This window comes from Acomys russatus, chromosome 9 (genome assembly GCF_903995435.1).
Source record: "Acomys russatus chromosome 9, mAcoRus1.1, whole genome shotgun sequence".
NCBI classification, from domain to species: Eukaryota; Metazoa; Chordata; class Mammalia; order Rodentia; family Muridae; genus Acomys; species Acomys russatus.
In genome coordinates, this window is record NC_067145.1 from 40,818,622 (window position 1) to 40,836,517 (window position 17,896).

The window sequence follows — 17,896 nt, forward strand, 5'->3', positions numbered from 1 at the left end:
AATATTAAGAAATGAATTTTGGAGGTAGGAAACACAGTTAAGATAATAATACATTCAGAAATGTATTTTTAAAATTATTGATCATGGGCAAAACTTTCAAGAATTCTGAGTACATTCTAGAAACCAAACATAGAACTAACCATGACTTAGAATAAGGAGGTGAGAAGGATTCTATCACACTGAACATAGCTAATTGGTAAATCCCTAACTCTAACAGCCTATGAATAAAAGAACTATCAATGATCAAACCCACTAGAACAATAGGCAAAAACAAAAAAACAAATTAGCCCTATATCTCCTAAGGAAATAGAGGCAGTCATCAAAAGCCTCCCAAGCAAAAAACAGCGCAGGGCCAGATGGAGTCAGGACAGAACTCTACCAGATTTCAAAGAAGAGCTAATACCAGTTCTCTTCAAACTATTTCACAAAATAGAACCAGAAGGAACATTGCCAAACTTATCCCATAAGGGCACAGTCACCTTGATAACTAAACCACACAAAGTCCAAAGAAAGAAAGAACTTCAGTACTACTCAACTATTAAAAAAAAAAAAGGAAATCCCAAAATTTGTGGACAAATGGATGGAATTAGAAATGATCATACTGAGTGAGTTAACACAGAAGCAGAAAGACTCACATGGTATATACTCACTTATAATTGGACACTAGCCCAAGAGGCATCTCTCATGAAAGTCTTCACTTACCAGGAGATTGGGATAGTTGTGAGGACATCCTATTGGGGCTCTAGGTAAGAGAAATATAGGAGAATGGGGAAATATAAGGACCCAGAGGGTCCTAGAAACCTACAAGAAGAACATCATGATGGGTAGATCTGGGCCCAGGGGTTCTGCTCAAACTACTGTGCCAACCAAGGACAATACTTGCAGTAAACATCGAATCCCTTCTCACATGTAGCCAATGGACAAGACATTTTCCACAGTTGAGTGGAGAGTGGGGAACTCTGGTACCCCATATATGACCACTTCCCCTTGGTGGGGAGGCCTGGTGGCACTCAAAGAAAGAATAAGCAGACCACCAAGATGAGACTTGATAGCTTATGACCATATAGTGGGGGAGGAGGTCTCCTCTGTCACAGACATAGAGGAGGGGAATAGGGTGAAATCAGGAGGGAGGGAGGAACGGGAGGATACAAGGGATGGGATAACAACTGAGATGTAATCTGAGTAAATTAAGTAAATTTTAAAAAAGAAAGAATTTCAGACCAGTTTCTCTTATGAACATTGATGCAAAAATACTCAGTAAAATACTCACAAACCGAATCCAAGAACACCTCAAATATGTCATTCATCATGACCAAGTAGGCTTCATCCCAGGCATGCAGGGGTGGTTTAATATACGGAAATCCATCAATTTCATTCATCTTATAAACAAGCTGAAAGAAAAAACCCACATGACCATCTTAGATACCAAAAAAGCATTTGACAAAATCCAACCCCCATTCATGTTAAAAGTCTTGGAGAAAGCAGGGATATAAGGCACATACCTAAACATAGTAAAGACAATACACAGCAAGCCTATAGCCAATATGAAACTAAACGGAGAGAAAATTAAATCAATTCCACCGGAAATCAGGGACAAGACTCAAGAAACCAAGCACCACCAAACCAAATAACCCATTTAAAAAATGAGGCACAGAGCTAAACAGAGAATTCCCAACAGAGAAATATTGAATGGCTGAGAAACACTTAAAGAAATGCTCAGATTCCTTTGTCATCAGGGAAATGCAAATCAAAATAACTCTGAGATTCCATCTTATACCTGTCAGAATATCTAAGATCAAAAACTCAAGTGGCAGCACATGCTGGTGAATTTGTGGAGATAGGGTAACAGTCCTCCATTGCTGGTGAGAGTGTCACCTTGTACAACCACTTTGGAAATCAATCTGGTGTTTTCTTAGAAAACTGGGAATAGTTCTCCCTCAAGACCCAGCTATTTCACTCCTTGGAATATACCAGAAGGATGCTCTATCATACAACAAAGACATTTGCTGAACCATGTTCATAGACGCCTCATTCATAATAGCCAGAATCTGGAAACAACCTAGATGTCCGTCAATTGAAGAATGGACAAAGAAACTGTGGTACATTTACACTATGGAATACTATTCAGTTAGTAAAAACTAGAAAACCTTGAAAATTGCAAGCAAATGGTTGGAACTGGAAATGATCATCCTGAGTGAGGTAATCCAGACCCAGAAAGACACGCATGCATATACTCACTTATAAATGGATATTAGACAAATAATAGAGGATAGCCACACTACAATCCACAGACCTAAAGAAACTAAATAAAAATGAGAAGCCTAGAGAGGATGCCCAACATATCCTCTGAAAAACTCCCCCCAGTGGGTGGGACAGATACCAGGATGTGCCGCTAGACTCTGGGTGAAGAGCTGTGATTTGTATGAAAGAGTTGGCAGATGGAAAGATGGTGAGTGGGGGAGTTGTCAGGGGCTCTACAAGGGGACTATCAAGGCTGGCAGATCTGGGCCCAGGGGCTCTTGTAAAAAAAATAATGAACCAACCAAGGGCAATGCAATCAGAAGACCTAGACTCCCTATTCAGGTGTAGCCAATAGGCAGCTCGTTCTCCAGTGGAGAAGTGGGGAGAGTGGGGGACTGCCTCGGATAAGACCTCTGATCATGATCATGATCACTGCCCCTTGGCAGACAACATTGTGGGAACACTGAGGAAGGGTGTGCAGACTATGCAGAGGAGACCTGATTTGATGTGCTCAGACAGTGAAGAAGGAGGGAGGGCCCCACCTGTCAGAGGTCTAGGGGAGGAAAATCGATCGGAAAAGGGAGAGAGGACGGGAAGAGGAAGATGAAAGTGAGGGGATTACAATCCAGATGTAATGTGAATATATTATAATACTAATAAAAATAAATAAATAACCCATAAATGTAAGTGTACTCTGATCACCAATTAAGAGATACAGACTAACTGGATTGCTTTTTATTTTTCTTAAGAGAATTGTGAAGAGAGTTGTGGCATAAGCCTTTAATCCCAGCATTTGGGAGGCAGGCAGATCACTGGTACTATCTCTGATATATATATATATGACCAATACCTGGGAATAAATCTAACCTAAGTGAAAGACCTCTATAGTATATGATGGAAAGAACTCTCTTGCTCATGGGCTGGAAATTTTCTGTTACTAAATGTGGCCTACAGAACCCATGAAAACTGTTTCAGATTTGCAGTGACATTCCCCACAGAGCTAGAAGAAACAACCCTAACAGTCAGATGGAGGCACATAAGACCCTGAGCAGCTAATTCAATCCCAAGCAAAGAGACAATTCTGAAGGTGTCACAGTACATGATTTCAAACCGTGTTACAGAATCACAGCAGCAAAGACAGCACAGCACTGGAACAGAGAGATCCCACTGACCTTCAAACAGTATAGATGATTGCTATTACCCAGCAGAGTTTGACGGTGTGGCCCTGTTGCTGAAGACAAAACACACTTTGGACAGAGGACATGGAAAAATCAAGATGGTGCTGGCCTGGCAATCTCTTCCTCTTGGCTAACTATCATAGTATTGGAAGGTGCTGGGGAGAGAAGTCTATAGTCTTTATCCAGCTGGGGAATCTGGGTCTATAATAATAACTATGTCTAGCAAGAGATGCCCATGAATATAGCAGCAGTATGGGTGTGATGGGAGCATTCATCCACTCTCTGGATTTGAGGGCTGTTCTACGTGGTGAACCTGGCCAAGCATCCATGGCTTGGGCGCTCAGAGGATCTAGGGGAGAATATACTAGTATTATTTTGGTAAATGGACATAACATCAAGTTGCCCTCTAAATACATGATTTTATATTTTCTCAGTCATAATTAGAGAAGCTTATATGCAGTAGAGTAAAGCTAACATAGAAACCTACTACTGGCCAAAGCTCAGAGAGTGTCTGTGGAGTGCTCAGACATAACTGGGACATCTTTATCGCACCCTTCCCCCCTTAGCTCAGGGACCATCTCAGAAGATAGGAGGTGGAAAGTGTGTAAGAGCAAGACATTAATTTAATTATCTTAAAAATAAAAGTATGAAAAAATCAATTCTGAAATCAGGTAGTAAATTAAGACAAACAAAAGAACAGATGTGTAGATCAATGGGATATAACGGAGGACATAGACATATAGATTCACACAGTTACAACCACCTGGTCTTGACAAAGGTGTCACCATATGGAGTGGAGAAGAGAACAGCGTCCTCACCACGTGGTGCAGAGAAACTGCATTCCACACTTAGAAGGGTGGAAACAGATCCATATTGCTCACCCAGAAGAGAAAAACATCAACTGAAAAATAAAGCAAAGGCTTCAATAGAAAACCTGAAATGCTGTTGCTCTGAGAAGGGGAGCCTCCCATTCCCATATCATCCAAATCTTATCAGGACTGAACATTTCCTTTTCCCCTGTGGCCTGGGGAAGATCCTCCACTAGAGTGGATTGTTCAAAAGCCAGAATACATGTCAGAGACAGGCCCCCCCACTCCCCTTCCTAGGGGACCCACATGAAGCCTGAGCTGCCCATCAGCTACATCTGTGTAGGGGGACTAGGTTCAGTCCATGCATGGTCCTTGGTTGGTGTTTTAGTCTCTGCAAGGCCTTCTGGGCCATGGATGGTTGGCTCTGTTGGTCTTCTTGTGGAGCTCCTGTCACCTCCAGGTCCTTCTACCACCCCCCTCCCCCACTTTCCAATAGGACTCCCTACACCTCACCCAATGTTTGGCTGTGAGTCTCAGCATCTGTTTTATCTACTGCTGTGTGGAGTCTCTCAGAAGACTGCTATGCTAGTTTCTGTTTGTGAGCATAACAGACTATCAGTGTCAGGGATTGGCTGTCTCCCATGGCGTGGGTCTCAGGTTGGGCTAGGCATGGGTTGGACATTCCCTCCATCTCTGCTCTGTCTTTATCTGTAGGCTCCAACTTTTCCAAACCTACTTTATTTTGGGTTCTTTAAATGCTCACAGCTTCCTTCCAACCCACCTTCCCTAGATAGGAGAGAAAGGAGGTTTGTGGGAACAGGGGAAGTAGGCCTTGTTAGAATTCTGTGAACCATTCCCCTGGCGGAGTTGGCAGGATTCTAGCACACCAGCAATTCCACCAAAGTTGCGGCTGGAACCTGGAGGAACTGGAACCCGGAACCTCAGCCGAGTCCAAAGCCTCGAAGACTTTGCTGGAGTGGTTCTCTCTAGGAGCATCTCTAAGCAGAGCAGTGAACAACCAAAAAATACCAAGACCCAAAAATCCCAGCCTCCTGTTTGGGATATATACATATCCTCTCATAGTCTGTACTAGGATATTTTTCAGTTGGCAAAAACCAAGGTCCTCCCCCAAGAAGTGGTTCGACTTCTAAGTGGATAAACATCACCTGTTCTCTCACAAGTCTGTTCCCCATCTCAGTCTTGGGACCAAAACAAAAACATGATTACATCGACTACATTTATCTTTGTACATTTTGTACCAGGGTAAAATTAGGGTCGAAGTTTTTGTGGATTGGTTTGTGTTCTCTTCCCTCCACTAGGAGTTCTGTCTTGTTAGGAGCTGTCCTCTTCAGTCTCCAAGGAGATGTTTTAAGGATGGTAAGTGTGAGTTTTGAAGGTTGGAAGAAGTTGTATTGGGTGTTTTGTGTTGGCAATGCAAGATAGGCTAGATCGTAGAGTTCTTAATACTACCAAATAGAAATGGACTGGACATTATGAATGTAATTATTATCTGATAGTTCTTATAATTGTTCTTATTGTTTATAGTTTTTTTTTTTTTTTTTTTTTTTGTAAAAGCAAAAGCCTTTATTGTTGTAAAAGGAGGCGGTGTTGGCACGCACTGTGCGCAGCTGTTCTTCTTCGGCTACCTATGGCATTTTATCATTGGCTTTAGTAAAAGGCTGATGGCCCAGTAGCTGGGCAGGAAGCAGAAAGTGAGCCTTCCAGGGCGGGGCGTGGGGGCAGCGGCAGAAAGGAACTCTTGGAAGAGAAAAGAGGAAGCTCTTCTGCCAGGAGACATGAGAGGGGACCAATGGGACTACAGGCAGTTATAGCTAGCCACATGGCTGTGTGGGGCTGAGTGGGTTGGTTTACTTAGGTGAACTACTTGAAAGTCTGCCCAGCTAAGGCCTAAGCTTTGAAATATTAAGATACTTGCATCTTTATTTTTATGAGTGAAGGGCCACCAAGGTTTTACAACAGGAAATTACTCTGAGAACTCACAAAGGTGATTTCAGCAAAGGAAAATCTCATCAGAATGAAGAGATGTCCTACAGAATTGTAGACGTCTTTGCCAGTTCTCTCCAGACATGCAATTAACATCAACAGTATGTAAATAACTTCAATTTTTAAGGTTTTTTTCCATAGAAATTTAGGATTTTTTATTCTATATAAAGAATGTCACTGGAATTTTTTGCACAATCTTTTCATTAAATGTTTTTTACATATACATTTATATTATTACACATATATACAATAAACTACCTACAACAAGAAGGACCATAAAACAATCAGGACTTAGGGTTAGGGTTAGGGTTAGGGTTAGGTTATATATATATATATAACTAAGCTTAATTATAAAACTAAACTATCTGGTCTTCAATCCCGTCAGAGACTTAAGAAAGAATAAAATTTGCAAGCAACACTCTGTGGCAGATGGACAAAACTGTCTGACACAATTTGAGCTTGCTATAGCAAGAAAGTCTAACCTATTCCGGTGTTCTCTTCCCCGTGAGACAAGCCGTTATATAGGCTCAGACAAACGTAAAAATAAATAAATAAATAAAATAAAATAAAATAAAATAAAATAAAAAAGAAAGAATAAAATTAATTACCTGAGTATACAGGGAGTGCAGGTTAGCAGCTTCTCAAATGAGAAGATGACAGAGACCATTTGCTGTCTTAACAGCCACCAAAAATTCTCTGTAACGTTGGAGCATCATCTTCAGCTTCCTGGCCCAGTATATCTGACAGACATATTTGTGAGGCAGGAACTATTGAGGACTTGCTTACCCTATCTTGGCAGTTTGGCCGTCGACTCTGCCTGCATCCAAGCTTGCCCATTTTCAGGACTTTTCTGCAATTATTGAACACTTTCAGTTATATGTGACATTTTAAAAATATCTCTCGGTAACAAATAGCAGGTCTTGTCTATGACAGTCAAGTGCTCTGCCACTGAACTCAAGTTGCTGGTTTTGAGCTTTTGGAACCATTGTGAAAAAAGTAAAAGCAGACCATGTGTCCCGGTGGGAATGGTGCTGGGGAGAGCTGACTTCAGAATAAAAATCTGCGACATCTTGATCTATGCCTTTCAGTGTCTACAGGCTGTTCCATTTCTCAAGAATGCTTAATAGCTTTCTGATACTTTATCAATATTTCAGAGTTGAGAAAGTTTTCAACCTTCATTTCAAGTTCATTTTTCTGTTTAATTGACACACAGCAGCTTTACCTATTTATGGGGTATGGCCTGCTGAGTCATTTCAGTTTATCTACTTTCTCTGACATCTAGTAGAGCTACAGAGTCAGCAGGAACCTTCCACACAGTGGCTAATTCACAGGTCCCTTCCTGCATGTGTGCATGTATAACATCTACTGTTTTGAGCCTGATTAATCATTAGCCTCAATTCTCTCACCTTTTCCTGCCAGCCGATTTCTCATGATCATGTGTCACTTTGTATGAGTGCATGTATACACACTCACACATACACAAACACACACACTCACACACACATACACACACAGATGGGGGGACCTGACAGAGAGATATTAGATCAAACCTTACTAGTTTTCTCTAATTTTGCATAAAATTCCTTTAGATATATGGGGTATACTTCACATGTTATAAAATCCAAACAGTATGAAGTTGTAGGTGCTTTTCACGTAGCCACACTATTAAGTATTAAGTGTAAAAATCTCTCTCTGTGTCTGTCTCTGTCTCTTTCTGTCTCCCTCTCTATCTCCCTCTCTGTCTCTCTCTGTGTCTCTGTCTCTCTCTCTGTCTCTGTCTCTCTCTCTCCATCTTTCCCCTTTCTCTTTTGTTTGAGACAGAGTCTCACTCTGTAGAGACCTGTCTGTCCTGAAACTAATATAGACCAAGCTGGCCTCAAACTCACAGAGATTTTCCTGTCTCTGCCTCCTGAGCACTGGGAGTAAAGTCGTGTGTTACTTCTCCAGTCTGAGTTAAGTAAAATTTAACCTGTAAACCCTTTCACCCAGTGTTCTTCAGGAAATTTGACCAGAAAGTAAACAGATCAAGTGCATGTGTGTGTGTGTGTGTGTATGTATGTGACTATGTATGTGTTCATATGTGTGTAAATGTACACATGTGTGCATTTGTGTGTACATTATATGAATGCATGTGTGTGTGTCTGATTATTACAACACTAAGAGGCCAGAACACTTCCACCACCCTTCAAAATTCTGTTCTGCTAGTTTAGACTGACATTCTGTCCATGGGAAAGTTCTTTTTAAAGGTGCTATATAATTTTATTTTGTAGGCAGCCATGATTGAGGGTTACTGCTCCTCATTTTTCATGATGTGCCAACTGATCTGCTTGACTGCGGCCTTTCTCATAGGCAGGAAGTGGTATCTCACTCCACTTACATCAGACTAAACAGTGAAAGTCTCATCTCAGGCAACTGAAGTCACTTTGCATTTCAACCACATTTGCTAGAGACAGAGCTCTGTTGCATTTCCGGGGTTCGTCAGTTGCTCTTAATGCTGCTGTCTTCCTGCTGTCTTAAAAGCACCTTTGGCTCTCCGCCAGATCGCCGCCGTCATGGACACGAGCTACATACAGCCCATCAGGCTGGCTGTGGTAACCAAAGTGCTGGGCAGGACCGGTTCCCAGGGACAGTGCACGCAGGTGCGTGTGGAATTCATGGATGACACCAGCCGCTCTATCGTCCGAAACGTCAAAGGCCCCGTTCAAGAGGGTGATGTGCTCACCCTATTGGAGTCAGAAAGAGAGGCTTGGAGGTTGCGCTGACCCTGCTGCGGAGTCCTGGATATCCACTACTTAACCCATGGGATGACCTGCAACTGTTAAATAAAGCATTTGTATTAAAAAGGGGAAAAAAAAAGCACCTTTGGTGTTATTTCAGGCTGGGCTCCCAGCTGAGGCAGGAACACAGCCCCACAGACAGAGAAGGAGGCTCAGAGCAGCATCCTCTCTCTCAGCTGGCTCTGCTGCCAGCCTCTCTGTCTGCCTGGGACACCTGAAGGGGCCGTGTCCTGGGGAGCATGTGGTCTCCATGGTGCCTGAAATGATGGAGAGTGAAACAGCAGCCACTGGATAGCTGCCTCTGACTCACTTCAGACTCAGTCACTAAAGAGGTTATTATGGGCTGTACAGAGAGCATGGACAATTATTATCTAGAAATTCTTTTTTTTGGGGGGGGGCCTATGTCTTAAGCAAGTGAAATCTATCCTTCAGATGTTATTTACAAAATAATTCACTGCACTGAAGGTGACCTTTCTACTAGTACTCTCATCGGCTTTGTCCCTTCCGTCCACATGGGGGCAGTGGTGAGTCTCAGCAGCCATTGGGCAAGCTGGGCAGTGGCGAGGAAAGGTTGCCAGGCTCCAGGCCTCCTCTCTGAATCTCTTTGCAGGGTCTTCCCCTGCACTGCATTTCCTGCCGGAAGACTTTTAGAATAGATGAGTAAACCTCAGTGGTTCCTAGATTCGTTGAACTGAGGCCGTCTGTGTAACAGAAACCGTGAAAGCTTTGCAAACAGGCTAAAGGAAGAATGAACACAACTGCACTCCATTTTGTTAAAGATGACAAGATTAATTAACTCTGTAATTGCCCCATTCTAATGTTCCTTGTGAAACACCAACACACGCACATAATATTGACTTCATCAGATCACTGGTTTGCTAAACATTGACCTAGGACGACTATGCGAATGAGCGGGCTGACCAGTAGCTGAAGAGTGGACGGCTTCGGAGCAGAGATCACCGGGAATAGAGAAAAAGAAAACAGCGAGGAAATAAAGGAAGAGATGAGATACTAGGGAGTGAGGGACAAGAGGAAGCAGAGAAGAGGCTGGCTGACAGGTAGCATAGGATGGTGACATAGGAAAAGTGGGGTTTTACTTTCATTCTGTTGTTGTGACAAGCACTGTGACCAAAAGCAGCTTAGGGAAGGAAAGGTTGCTGCAGGTTCCAGGCCGCTGTCCATCCCTGAAGAAAGTCAGGACAAGCACTCAGGATGAACCAGTTCTGACCCAGTCCAGAGGGCAGCATCCATCTTGTCAGCAGGTGGGTGTGGCTGAGCCAGCTAGTTGGAGAGCTGCAGCCCTCTGGGCTTGAGCCCTGTGATGCTCGTGAGTGTGGGAACTGGTCCTGGGAAGGACAAAGCCCTGTGCAGGAACTTCGACATTATGGGGCCGGTGGCTGGCACAGGTGTGCGTGTGCTCACATCCCACACAGTACACACACGAGGTAGCACGGAAGTAAGACAACATGGCTGGTGCTTAAGCTAAGATGAGTGGGTATAGTCCTAACTCAAAAGGGTTACAGATGCCATTCAACGGTAAGGACTGATTGCAAATTTGGGGTGCTGTCTTTACCCAGACATTCCTGGGTGCGTTGGAACGGGAAGCACCTGTGTAACTGTCTAGTTACGAACAAGACAAATGGGAGGAGCCTTTTGGAAAAGCCCTGTGTGAAGATGGGGTACTAAAGTGAACCCAGGAAGTGACGTCACTTCCTTGAGGATGACCCAATAGTGCGGAACCTTGGTAACTAGGCAACAAACTGCTTAGAGCCAGCCCCTGCAGGCTCACTTGTCTGAGACCCTAGTGAGATCACGATGTTTTCTTGCTGTCTTAGGACTACGCGAGGCTCAGGCCTCAAGAAGGACAAGAGCGGAGGCCATGGTGGTGCCTGGTCATGCAGGCTTCACTCTTGCCTTCAATGCCTCTGGCCATTTGCCCGGAAGGAAAAAGAGTTGACCCAGGACAACCACAGGCAGGGCCAGGGACACACTGACAAGGTAACCTCTCCGAAATCTCAGAGTTTCCTCTAGTTTTGCTCTGTCTGTTTGGCAGTGAAATGATCCAGGGAAACTTGTAATGATGAAAACCAATGAGAATGTTACAAACCTGGGCCCCTTTAAACCATCGACCTTGATCTCTCCTCAGGGTGCGCAGGGTCCTGCCCCAAGGGACCAGAAGGAGCCCTGTAGACAGTCCCCCATCAGTGCAGACATGGTGGAAAAGCTGGTGAACCACCTTGTGCCTTCCCTGCAGGCTGGGGACCCCTTCTTTGTCCCTGCCTTCCTGTACACATACCGAAGGTTTGCCACCACCCAGCAGGTGCTGGACCTGCTGTTCAAGCGGTGAGTGTCCACCTCCAAGCCCAGAGGTCTCAGGTCCTCTTGTTGGTTTCGGGAAGGACTCTGTCTACTGACAGCCTACAGTACTGTCAGGACCCAGCAGCATGAAGTCAGAAAATGCGTCTCTCAGGCTTGGCCCAAGAGAGTGGACTGTCCAGAGCTGAGACCCTAATGAATGTGATTGCTGTTTGTACCTTGAAAAATGCTATCTCTGCTCCCAAATTTTTAAGGCCTTGGTGAAAGCACTTCTTCCACTTGTAAAGGAGGTTCTAGAACTTCCATTGGGCTACCATAGCTAGGTGTCCACAGTGGAGACACTGGAGGGCAGTCTGAGGAACCTTGTGCCCAATGAGATATGAGATGTCTAGATAGAGATGTTTGTGTTCGTCCGTTGCATGAGCAGATTTGAAACACCTACTGGATGCCATTGAACTAATAATTACGAGAACAGGCAGAATGTCCAGGTTCTGTGTCAATGAATCTTTAGGAATCGGTTTTCCCCCAGATTTGTTTTAATTTGGGGGGTCTTGGAACTTTACAGATGACGTCCTTTCTGGTCTTTTGTAGGTATGCATACTTCTACCCTTCCTGTGAGGAGGATGAACAAATAAAGGAGTAAGTGGGCTTTTCAGCAAGAAGGACAGTCTTGGGTCTCCAGTGTGGGGTCATTTGGGTTCAAAGGAGTAGGGGTGGTCAAAGTTTTGATCTCTAGTCTTCTCTGATTTCTATTACCATAGTAATGTCTAAGCATTGCCTGCAGGGTGAGAGGAATGGAGAGTGGTGGTATGGGGAGGCATGGCACTGCACGTGCCCCTGTGAGATTGAGCCTCTATCCTCATCCTAAGCCATGCTAAAGCAGGCTTGCTCAGCTGGTCTCCATCAGAGGCCGGGAAATAGGTGTGTGGAGCTCCCTGCTCACAGGGACCTCACAGCCATGCTCCCCCTCAGTACTCATAGGCACAAGGGCTGGACAGCTTCTTCCTTGCATCCTCCCTGCAGGGAGCCAAGGGAAAGTTGGAAAAGGAAAGGGCCTGCCCAGTGACTGTGATGTCCATCTCCTTTCCCCAGCACCCTCTGCACCTTCCTGGACACATGGATAGATAAGAACCCTGAGGAGTTCTGTCAGACCTCAGACCTGTCCATTCTGAGGAAGCTGAAGACCTACCTGATTGTGAACATGCCTCAATCAGATCTCATCGTTCGTGTCCACAAGCTCCTGACAGAGTTGCAGAAAGAAGAGGCCAGTGAGTCACAGAGAGAGGACGTGGAAGACGCAGGTGGGTGCTTGAGCCCCTGTGTGTGAGGACAGTGCAGTAGCTGGTGTGCTGGGCACAGGCTTGTGAGTCTCCTGTTTGCAGGAGCTGTCACTGGACCCTGGGTGGGTACGTGTTCTCCTGTAGGACAGAGTCTGAGTTCATTGCAGACATGGGTCTCCTCTGTCTTTGGAAAGGCTGCAAGGACCTGGGATACTGACTCCTCCTGCTGTCCCAATGCCACTTCTGCTTCTTGAGATGCCTATTTCAGCAGCACATCTGTCTCCATCCTTAGATCAGTGGAGCCACGCCTCTGAAGACCCAGAGCTTGAAGTGTGTTAACTGGCAGTGAAACCAAACACTCTGGGGACAGAACCAGATTGTATACCAGAGTCTGAGAGCAGAGAAATCACCTGAAGGTTCTGTGACAGCTCTGTTATTGGAGCCAGATGTGGCAGCAGAGTCCAGCCAGCACACCTGACAGCAGCTGTGGCACCTGTGTCTCACCACATCAGCAGATACAGTGTGCCTTTCTCACCACTCTCGCCCTTGTTGCAGTGGGTCCAACTCTCTAGAGAATGGCCCTGCCACACCCTTTCTCCCTTCCCTCCCTTGACAAATAGCCGTTTTTATGCCTATAGCCCTTTTCAATGTTTTGTTTATATTTTGGTATTGGTTTTTAATAAATTGTTAGCTTTTGTTTTTCATCTCTTTAATTGTGGTTATTGTGTCCACTCAGCATGCTTCTGCAATGTGTAGCAGTGTACCCACCAGATCACACTGGTGCTGTGAGAGGTTACAAGGAGACAGACCATCCTAGAGGAATGGAGGGGAAAGCCCCTGCTTTAACAGAGACTGGGGCAATGCCCGAGAGTAAATATAGTGTCTGCCTTTACCTGAGGTCCTGATGGCTAAGGTCATGTGCTTTGAGGTCAGCTGACCAGGTGTCCCTAAAAGGGGTTTCAGCTTCAGATTCAGGCTCTTGAATCTCAGTAGCAGTACTTTTCAAGGTCTGATGAGGACAAATTGGAATGTCACTGGATCCCTGCTTCCCATGAGCACAAGGCCCAAGCACACACTCACCATTGCCTGTGTTCAGTGCACAATTTGAAGGGAGGAGGGACCAGAGTTTCAGAGGTGTTTTATGGTATTGACAATGTTTAAACCATTCTGACTTTCTTGAAGGAATGCTTGCTTCCGTGCTGGGGGACGGTGTGTGAGTGGCAATGTCATGGATTCCTTTGTGTTTGCTCCTTTGTTGGTGGATATGACTGGAAACTACCCAGATGCACTCTGCATGCTGTTGTGGCTCTCCTCAAGACAAGTGCACGGACGACACCACCCACTGGTGTCCAGCATATGTGACCTTGGTCAGCTAAGGTGCTTGTGTCCCCTGAAGTCAGGGAAATTGTGCAGGACCTCTAGTGGTCACAAATCTGCTCCTCATAGCTTCCTAGGAATGAAGGTCCCTACCCATGAGTTATCATGACATTGTGCATGGGAAAAAATCACATAAGTCTCAGTTCCTATAAGTAGTGTCCATATTTCAGAGAGTCCTTCTCACAGCATGGGAGTTTGACTTCAGTAAGGGATGTGCAGGGTCAGATGGGGTGGTGCCAGGTTGTGCAGGAAGTCAGCTGAGAGACTCCCATCCTGACTTGGGTGGAATCAGGCTTCCTGGTGAAACAGCGAGTCAGAGTGTGCCAGTCCATCACAGCAGGGGCCAGAGCCAGGAGGATCTGTGGACTGACTGTGACAAGATATTAAAGGAAATACATGATGGATAAGATATCTGTGTCCACACATGAACAGCAATGGAAGCTGCTCCCACAAGTCACAGATTAATTAGGTATTAAAACAGTGAGTCTTCACATACTCTAATTAGAGATAACGAGGGACTGAGACATCAGAAGTTAATTATAGATAAAAATGGCATCTTAGATTTTATAAATTAATGAGCTGAAGGTGGCAGTGTACCTGCAAACTCTTGGGTCTACCAGTGTTGTGTATGACAGACATTCTACAAGACAAGAGTCCTTTGAGACTTGGTGGCTTTGTGACTGGTGCTCACCCTAATTTCTCCCTTGGCTCTGTGCCTGGGGGTTACTCTAAGGCCTCGGTTGGATAGGGAGAAGGGCAGGGCCATGTTGCACAGGGCCTGCCGCGTGAGGTAAGCCTGAGGCGTGAGGAGTCAGAGAAGGTCACACCTCATTCCCTAAAGAAATTCCTTGTCTTCTGTCATCTTCACTGCTTAAAGTGGTCTGAATCTTGGGTCTATAAAGGATAATAACTATATGTCTGGCAAGAGATGCCCATGAATATAGCAGCAGTATGGGTGTGATGGGAGCATTCATCCACTTCCTGGATTTGAGGGCTCTTCTACATGGTGAAGTGAACCTGGCCAAGGATCCATGTCTTGGGAGCTCAGAGGCTCTAGGAGAAAGTCTTCTGGTATTATGTTGGTAAATGAGCACACAACATCAAAGTTGCCCTCTAAAAACACAATTCTATATTTTCTCAGTCCTCATCAGAGAAGTGTTTGGTGCAGGAGAGTAAAGCTAACATAGAAACCTACCACGGGTCAAAGCTCAGAGAGTGTCTGTGGAGTGGTCAGACATAACTGGGACATCTTTATCGCACTCTTCCCCGCTAAGCTCAGGGACCATCTCAGAAGACTGGGGGTGGAAAGCATGTAAGAGCCAAACATTAATTTAATTTAATTTATTTATCCTAAAAATAAAAGTGTGAAAATGAAAAAAAAAATTCTGAAATCGGGTAGTAAATTAAGACAAACAAAAGAACTGATATGTACACCAATGGATAGAATGGAAGACACAGTCATGTAGATTCTCACAGTTACAACCACCTGGTCTTGGCAAAGGTGTCACAATATGGAACGGAGAAGAGAGGGGCAGCAGCACCAAGTGGGCAGGGAAACTGCACTCCACACTTGGAAGGGTGGAAATAGGTCCATATTTCTCACCCCAATGGAAAAAAATTCTATCGAGGAACTCCTATAGCTGATAAACACATTCAGCAAAGCGGCTGGATACAAAAGCAACTCATAAAAATCAGTATCCCTCCTGTATACAAATGACAAGTGGGCTAAGAAAGACATTAGAGAAACTACTCCCTTCATAATAGCCACAACAAGCATTGAGTATCTCAGTGTAACTCTAATCAGGCAAGTGAAAGATCTAAATGAAAAAAAAAAGTCAAGTCTTTGCAGAAGGAAATTGAAGAAGATATCAGAAGACAGAAAGATCTCCAATGCTGGTGCAGCAGGAGACTCAACATAGTAAAAATGACCATCTTACCAAAAGCAAACTACATGTTCAACGCAATCTCTATCAAAATACCTACATTTTTTTTTACAGACTTAGAAAAATCAGTTCTCAACTTCATATGGAAAAAGCCCAGAATAGCAAAATCAATCCTGTACAATAAAAGATTATATGAAGGACTCTTCATTCCTGATCTCAGGTTGTACTATAAAGCAATAGTAATAAAATGGCATGGCTGGTTGATCTATGGAATCAATCGAAGACCCAGAAATAAACCCACATGCCTATGGACACTTGATATCTGACAAAGAAGCAAAATCCATACAATGGGGAAAATAGAATCTTCAACAAATGGTGCTGGTCTAACTGGATGTCCACATGTAAAGAAATGCAAATTGATCCATCTTTATCACCGTGCACACAACTAAAGTCCAAGTGGATTAAAAGCATCAAATCTGTTAGGAAAAAAAAGGGGGGAAGAGCCTTGAACTGATTGGCACAGGAGACAATTTCCTGAACAGAACACCAATAGCTCAGGTCCCAAGATCAACAATTAATAAATAGGACCTCATGAAACAGAAAAGCTTTTTTAAGGCAAAAGACTCTGTCAATAGAACAAATCGACAGCCTACAGACTGAGAAAAGATCTTCACCAACCCTACATCCAACAAAGGGCTAATATCCAAAATATATAAAGAATTCAAGAAATTAAACACCAACAAACCAAATAATCCAATTTAAAAATGGGGTACAGAATTCTCAACAGAGGAATGTCGACCAAATGGCCAAGAAACACCTAATGAAATGTTTACCATCCTTAGTCATTAGGGAGGTGCAAGTCAAAATGACTCTGAGATTCCATCTTACACGCATCAGATCAAAAACTCAAGTGACAGCACATGTTGGCAAGGATGTGTAGAGAGGGAAACACTCCTCCATTCATGGTAGAGGGGAATACTTGTACAGCCACTTTGGAAATAAATCTGGCACTTTCTCAGAAAATTGGGAATAGTTCTATCTTAAGACCCAGCTATACCACTTCTGGGCATATACCCGAGAGATGCTCCATCACACAAGGACATTTGCTTAACTATGTTCATAGCTGCATTATTCACAATAGCCAGATCCTGGAAACAACCTCAATGTCCCTCAACTGAAGAATGGAAAAAGAAACTGTGGTCCATTTACACAATGGAATACTATTCAGCTATAGAAGACAATGAATTCTTGAAACTTGCAGGCAAATGGATGAAACTAGAAAAGATCATCTTGAGTGAAGTAACACAGACCCAGAAAGGCATGCATGGTTTATACTCACTTATAAGTGGATATTAGTCCAAAATAGATTTCCTCTGAGAGACTCCACACAGCAGGCAATTGGGACAGATACCAAGACTCCGAGCTGGACTCTGGGTGGAGTGCTGAGAGTGGTAGGGAAGAGTGGGGGGATAGAAGGTCCAGGAGGGAGCAGGTGCTCCCCTGGGAAACCATCAAAGCCTGCAGATCTGGACACATGGTGGTGGTGGGATGTCTGAAAAATTGCCACCCTAGCCAAGGACAATGCATGCAGAGAACCAAGAGCCTGTGTTCAGATGTAGGTAATGAACAGCTGACTCTCCATGTAGGGAGAGCTAAGGGGCGACTTCTGCTGAACCTCTGACGTGCACTCTGGTGCCCATGATTTAGTTACTGGTCCTAGGCAAGGCAGCTTACGGGCACACAAAGGAAGGGGGTGCAGGCTGTCCTGAGGAGACTTAATAGGCTGTGGCCAGATAGTGGGGTAGGAGGAACTCCTCCCCTCATCAGAGGTCTGGGGAGGAGAATAGGGCAGAACGGGGAGAGAGGGTGGGAACAGGAAGATAAGAGTGGATGAATAACAATCGGGATATAATGTGAATAAATAATTAATAAAAAAGAAAAATGGCTTTGCATATGTAATATGGTTGTGTAGTTCAGTGTTCTTCTAGGGATGTTCATTTTAACTTATTATAATTTATTCAGACTACATTA

The 17,896-nt window shown here is 44.2% G+C and overlaps 2 protein-coding genes and 1 non-coding gene across 3 annotated transcripts; all 3 read left to right on the plus strand.

Annotated features, from left to right (window-relative positions):
- Window positions 1-6,642: 6,642 nt before the first annotated feature.
- LOC127194088 (small nucleolar RNA SNORA28) lies at window positions 6,643-6,768 on the plus strand. Its single transcript, XR_007831223.1, has one exon. It is a non-coding gene; the product is annotated as a small nucleolar RNA SNORA28 (small nucleolar RNA).
- Window positions 6,769-8,784: 2,016 nt separating this feature from the next.
- LOC127193678 (40S ribosomal protein S28-like) lies at window positions 8,785-8,994 on the plus strand. Its single transcript, XM_051150892.1, has one exon. It carries the CDS (start codon window positions 8,785-8,787, stop codon window positions 8,992-8,994), a length of 210 nt encoding a protein of 69 aa, XP_051006849.1.
- Window positions 8,995-10,824: 1,830 nt separating this feature from the next.
- LOC127193627 (ral guanine nucleotide dissociation stimulator-like) lies at window positions 10,825-12,944 on the plus strand. Its single transcript, XM_051150865.1, has 5 exons — window positions 10,825-11,007; window positions 11,156-11,352; window positions 11,917-11,964; window positions 12,418-12,626; window positions 12,898-12,944. Exons 1-5 carry the CDS (start codon window positions 10,825-10,827, stop codon window positions 12,942-12,944), a joined length of 684 nt encoding a protein of 227 aa, XP_051006822.1.
- The last annotated feature ends 4,952 nt before the right edge of the window (window positions 12,945-17,896 follow it).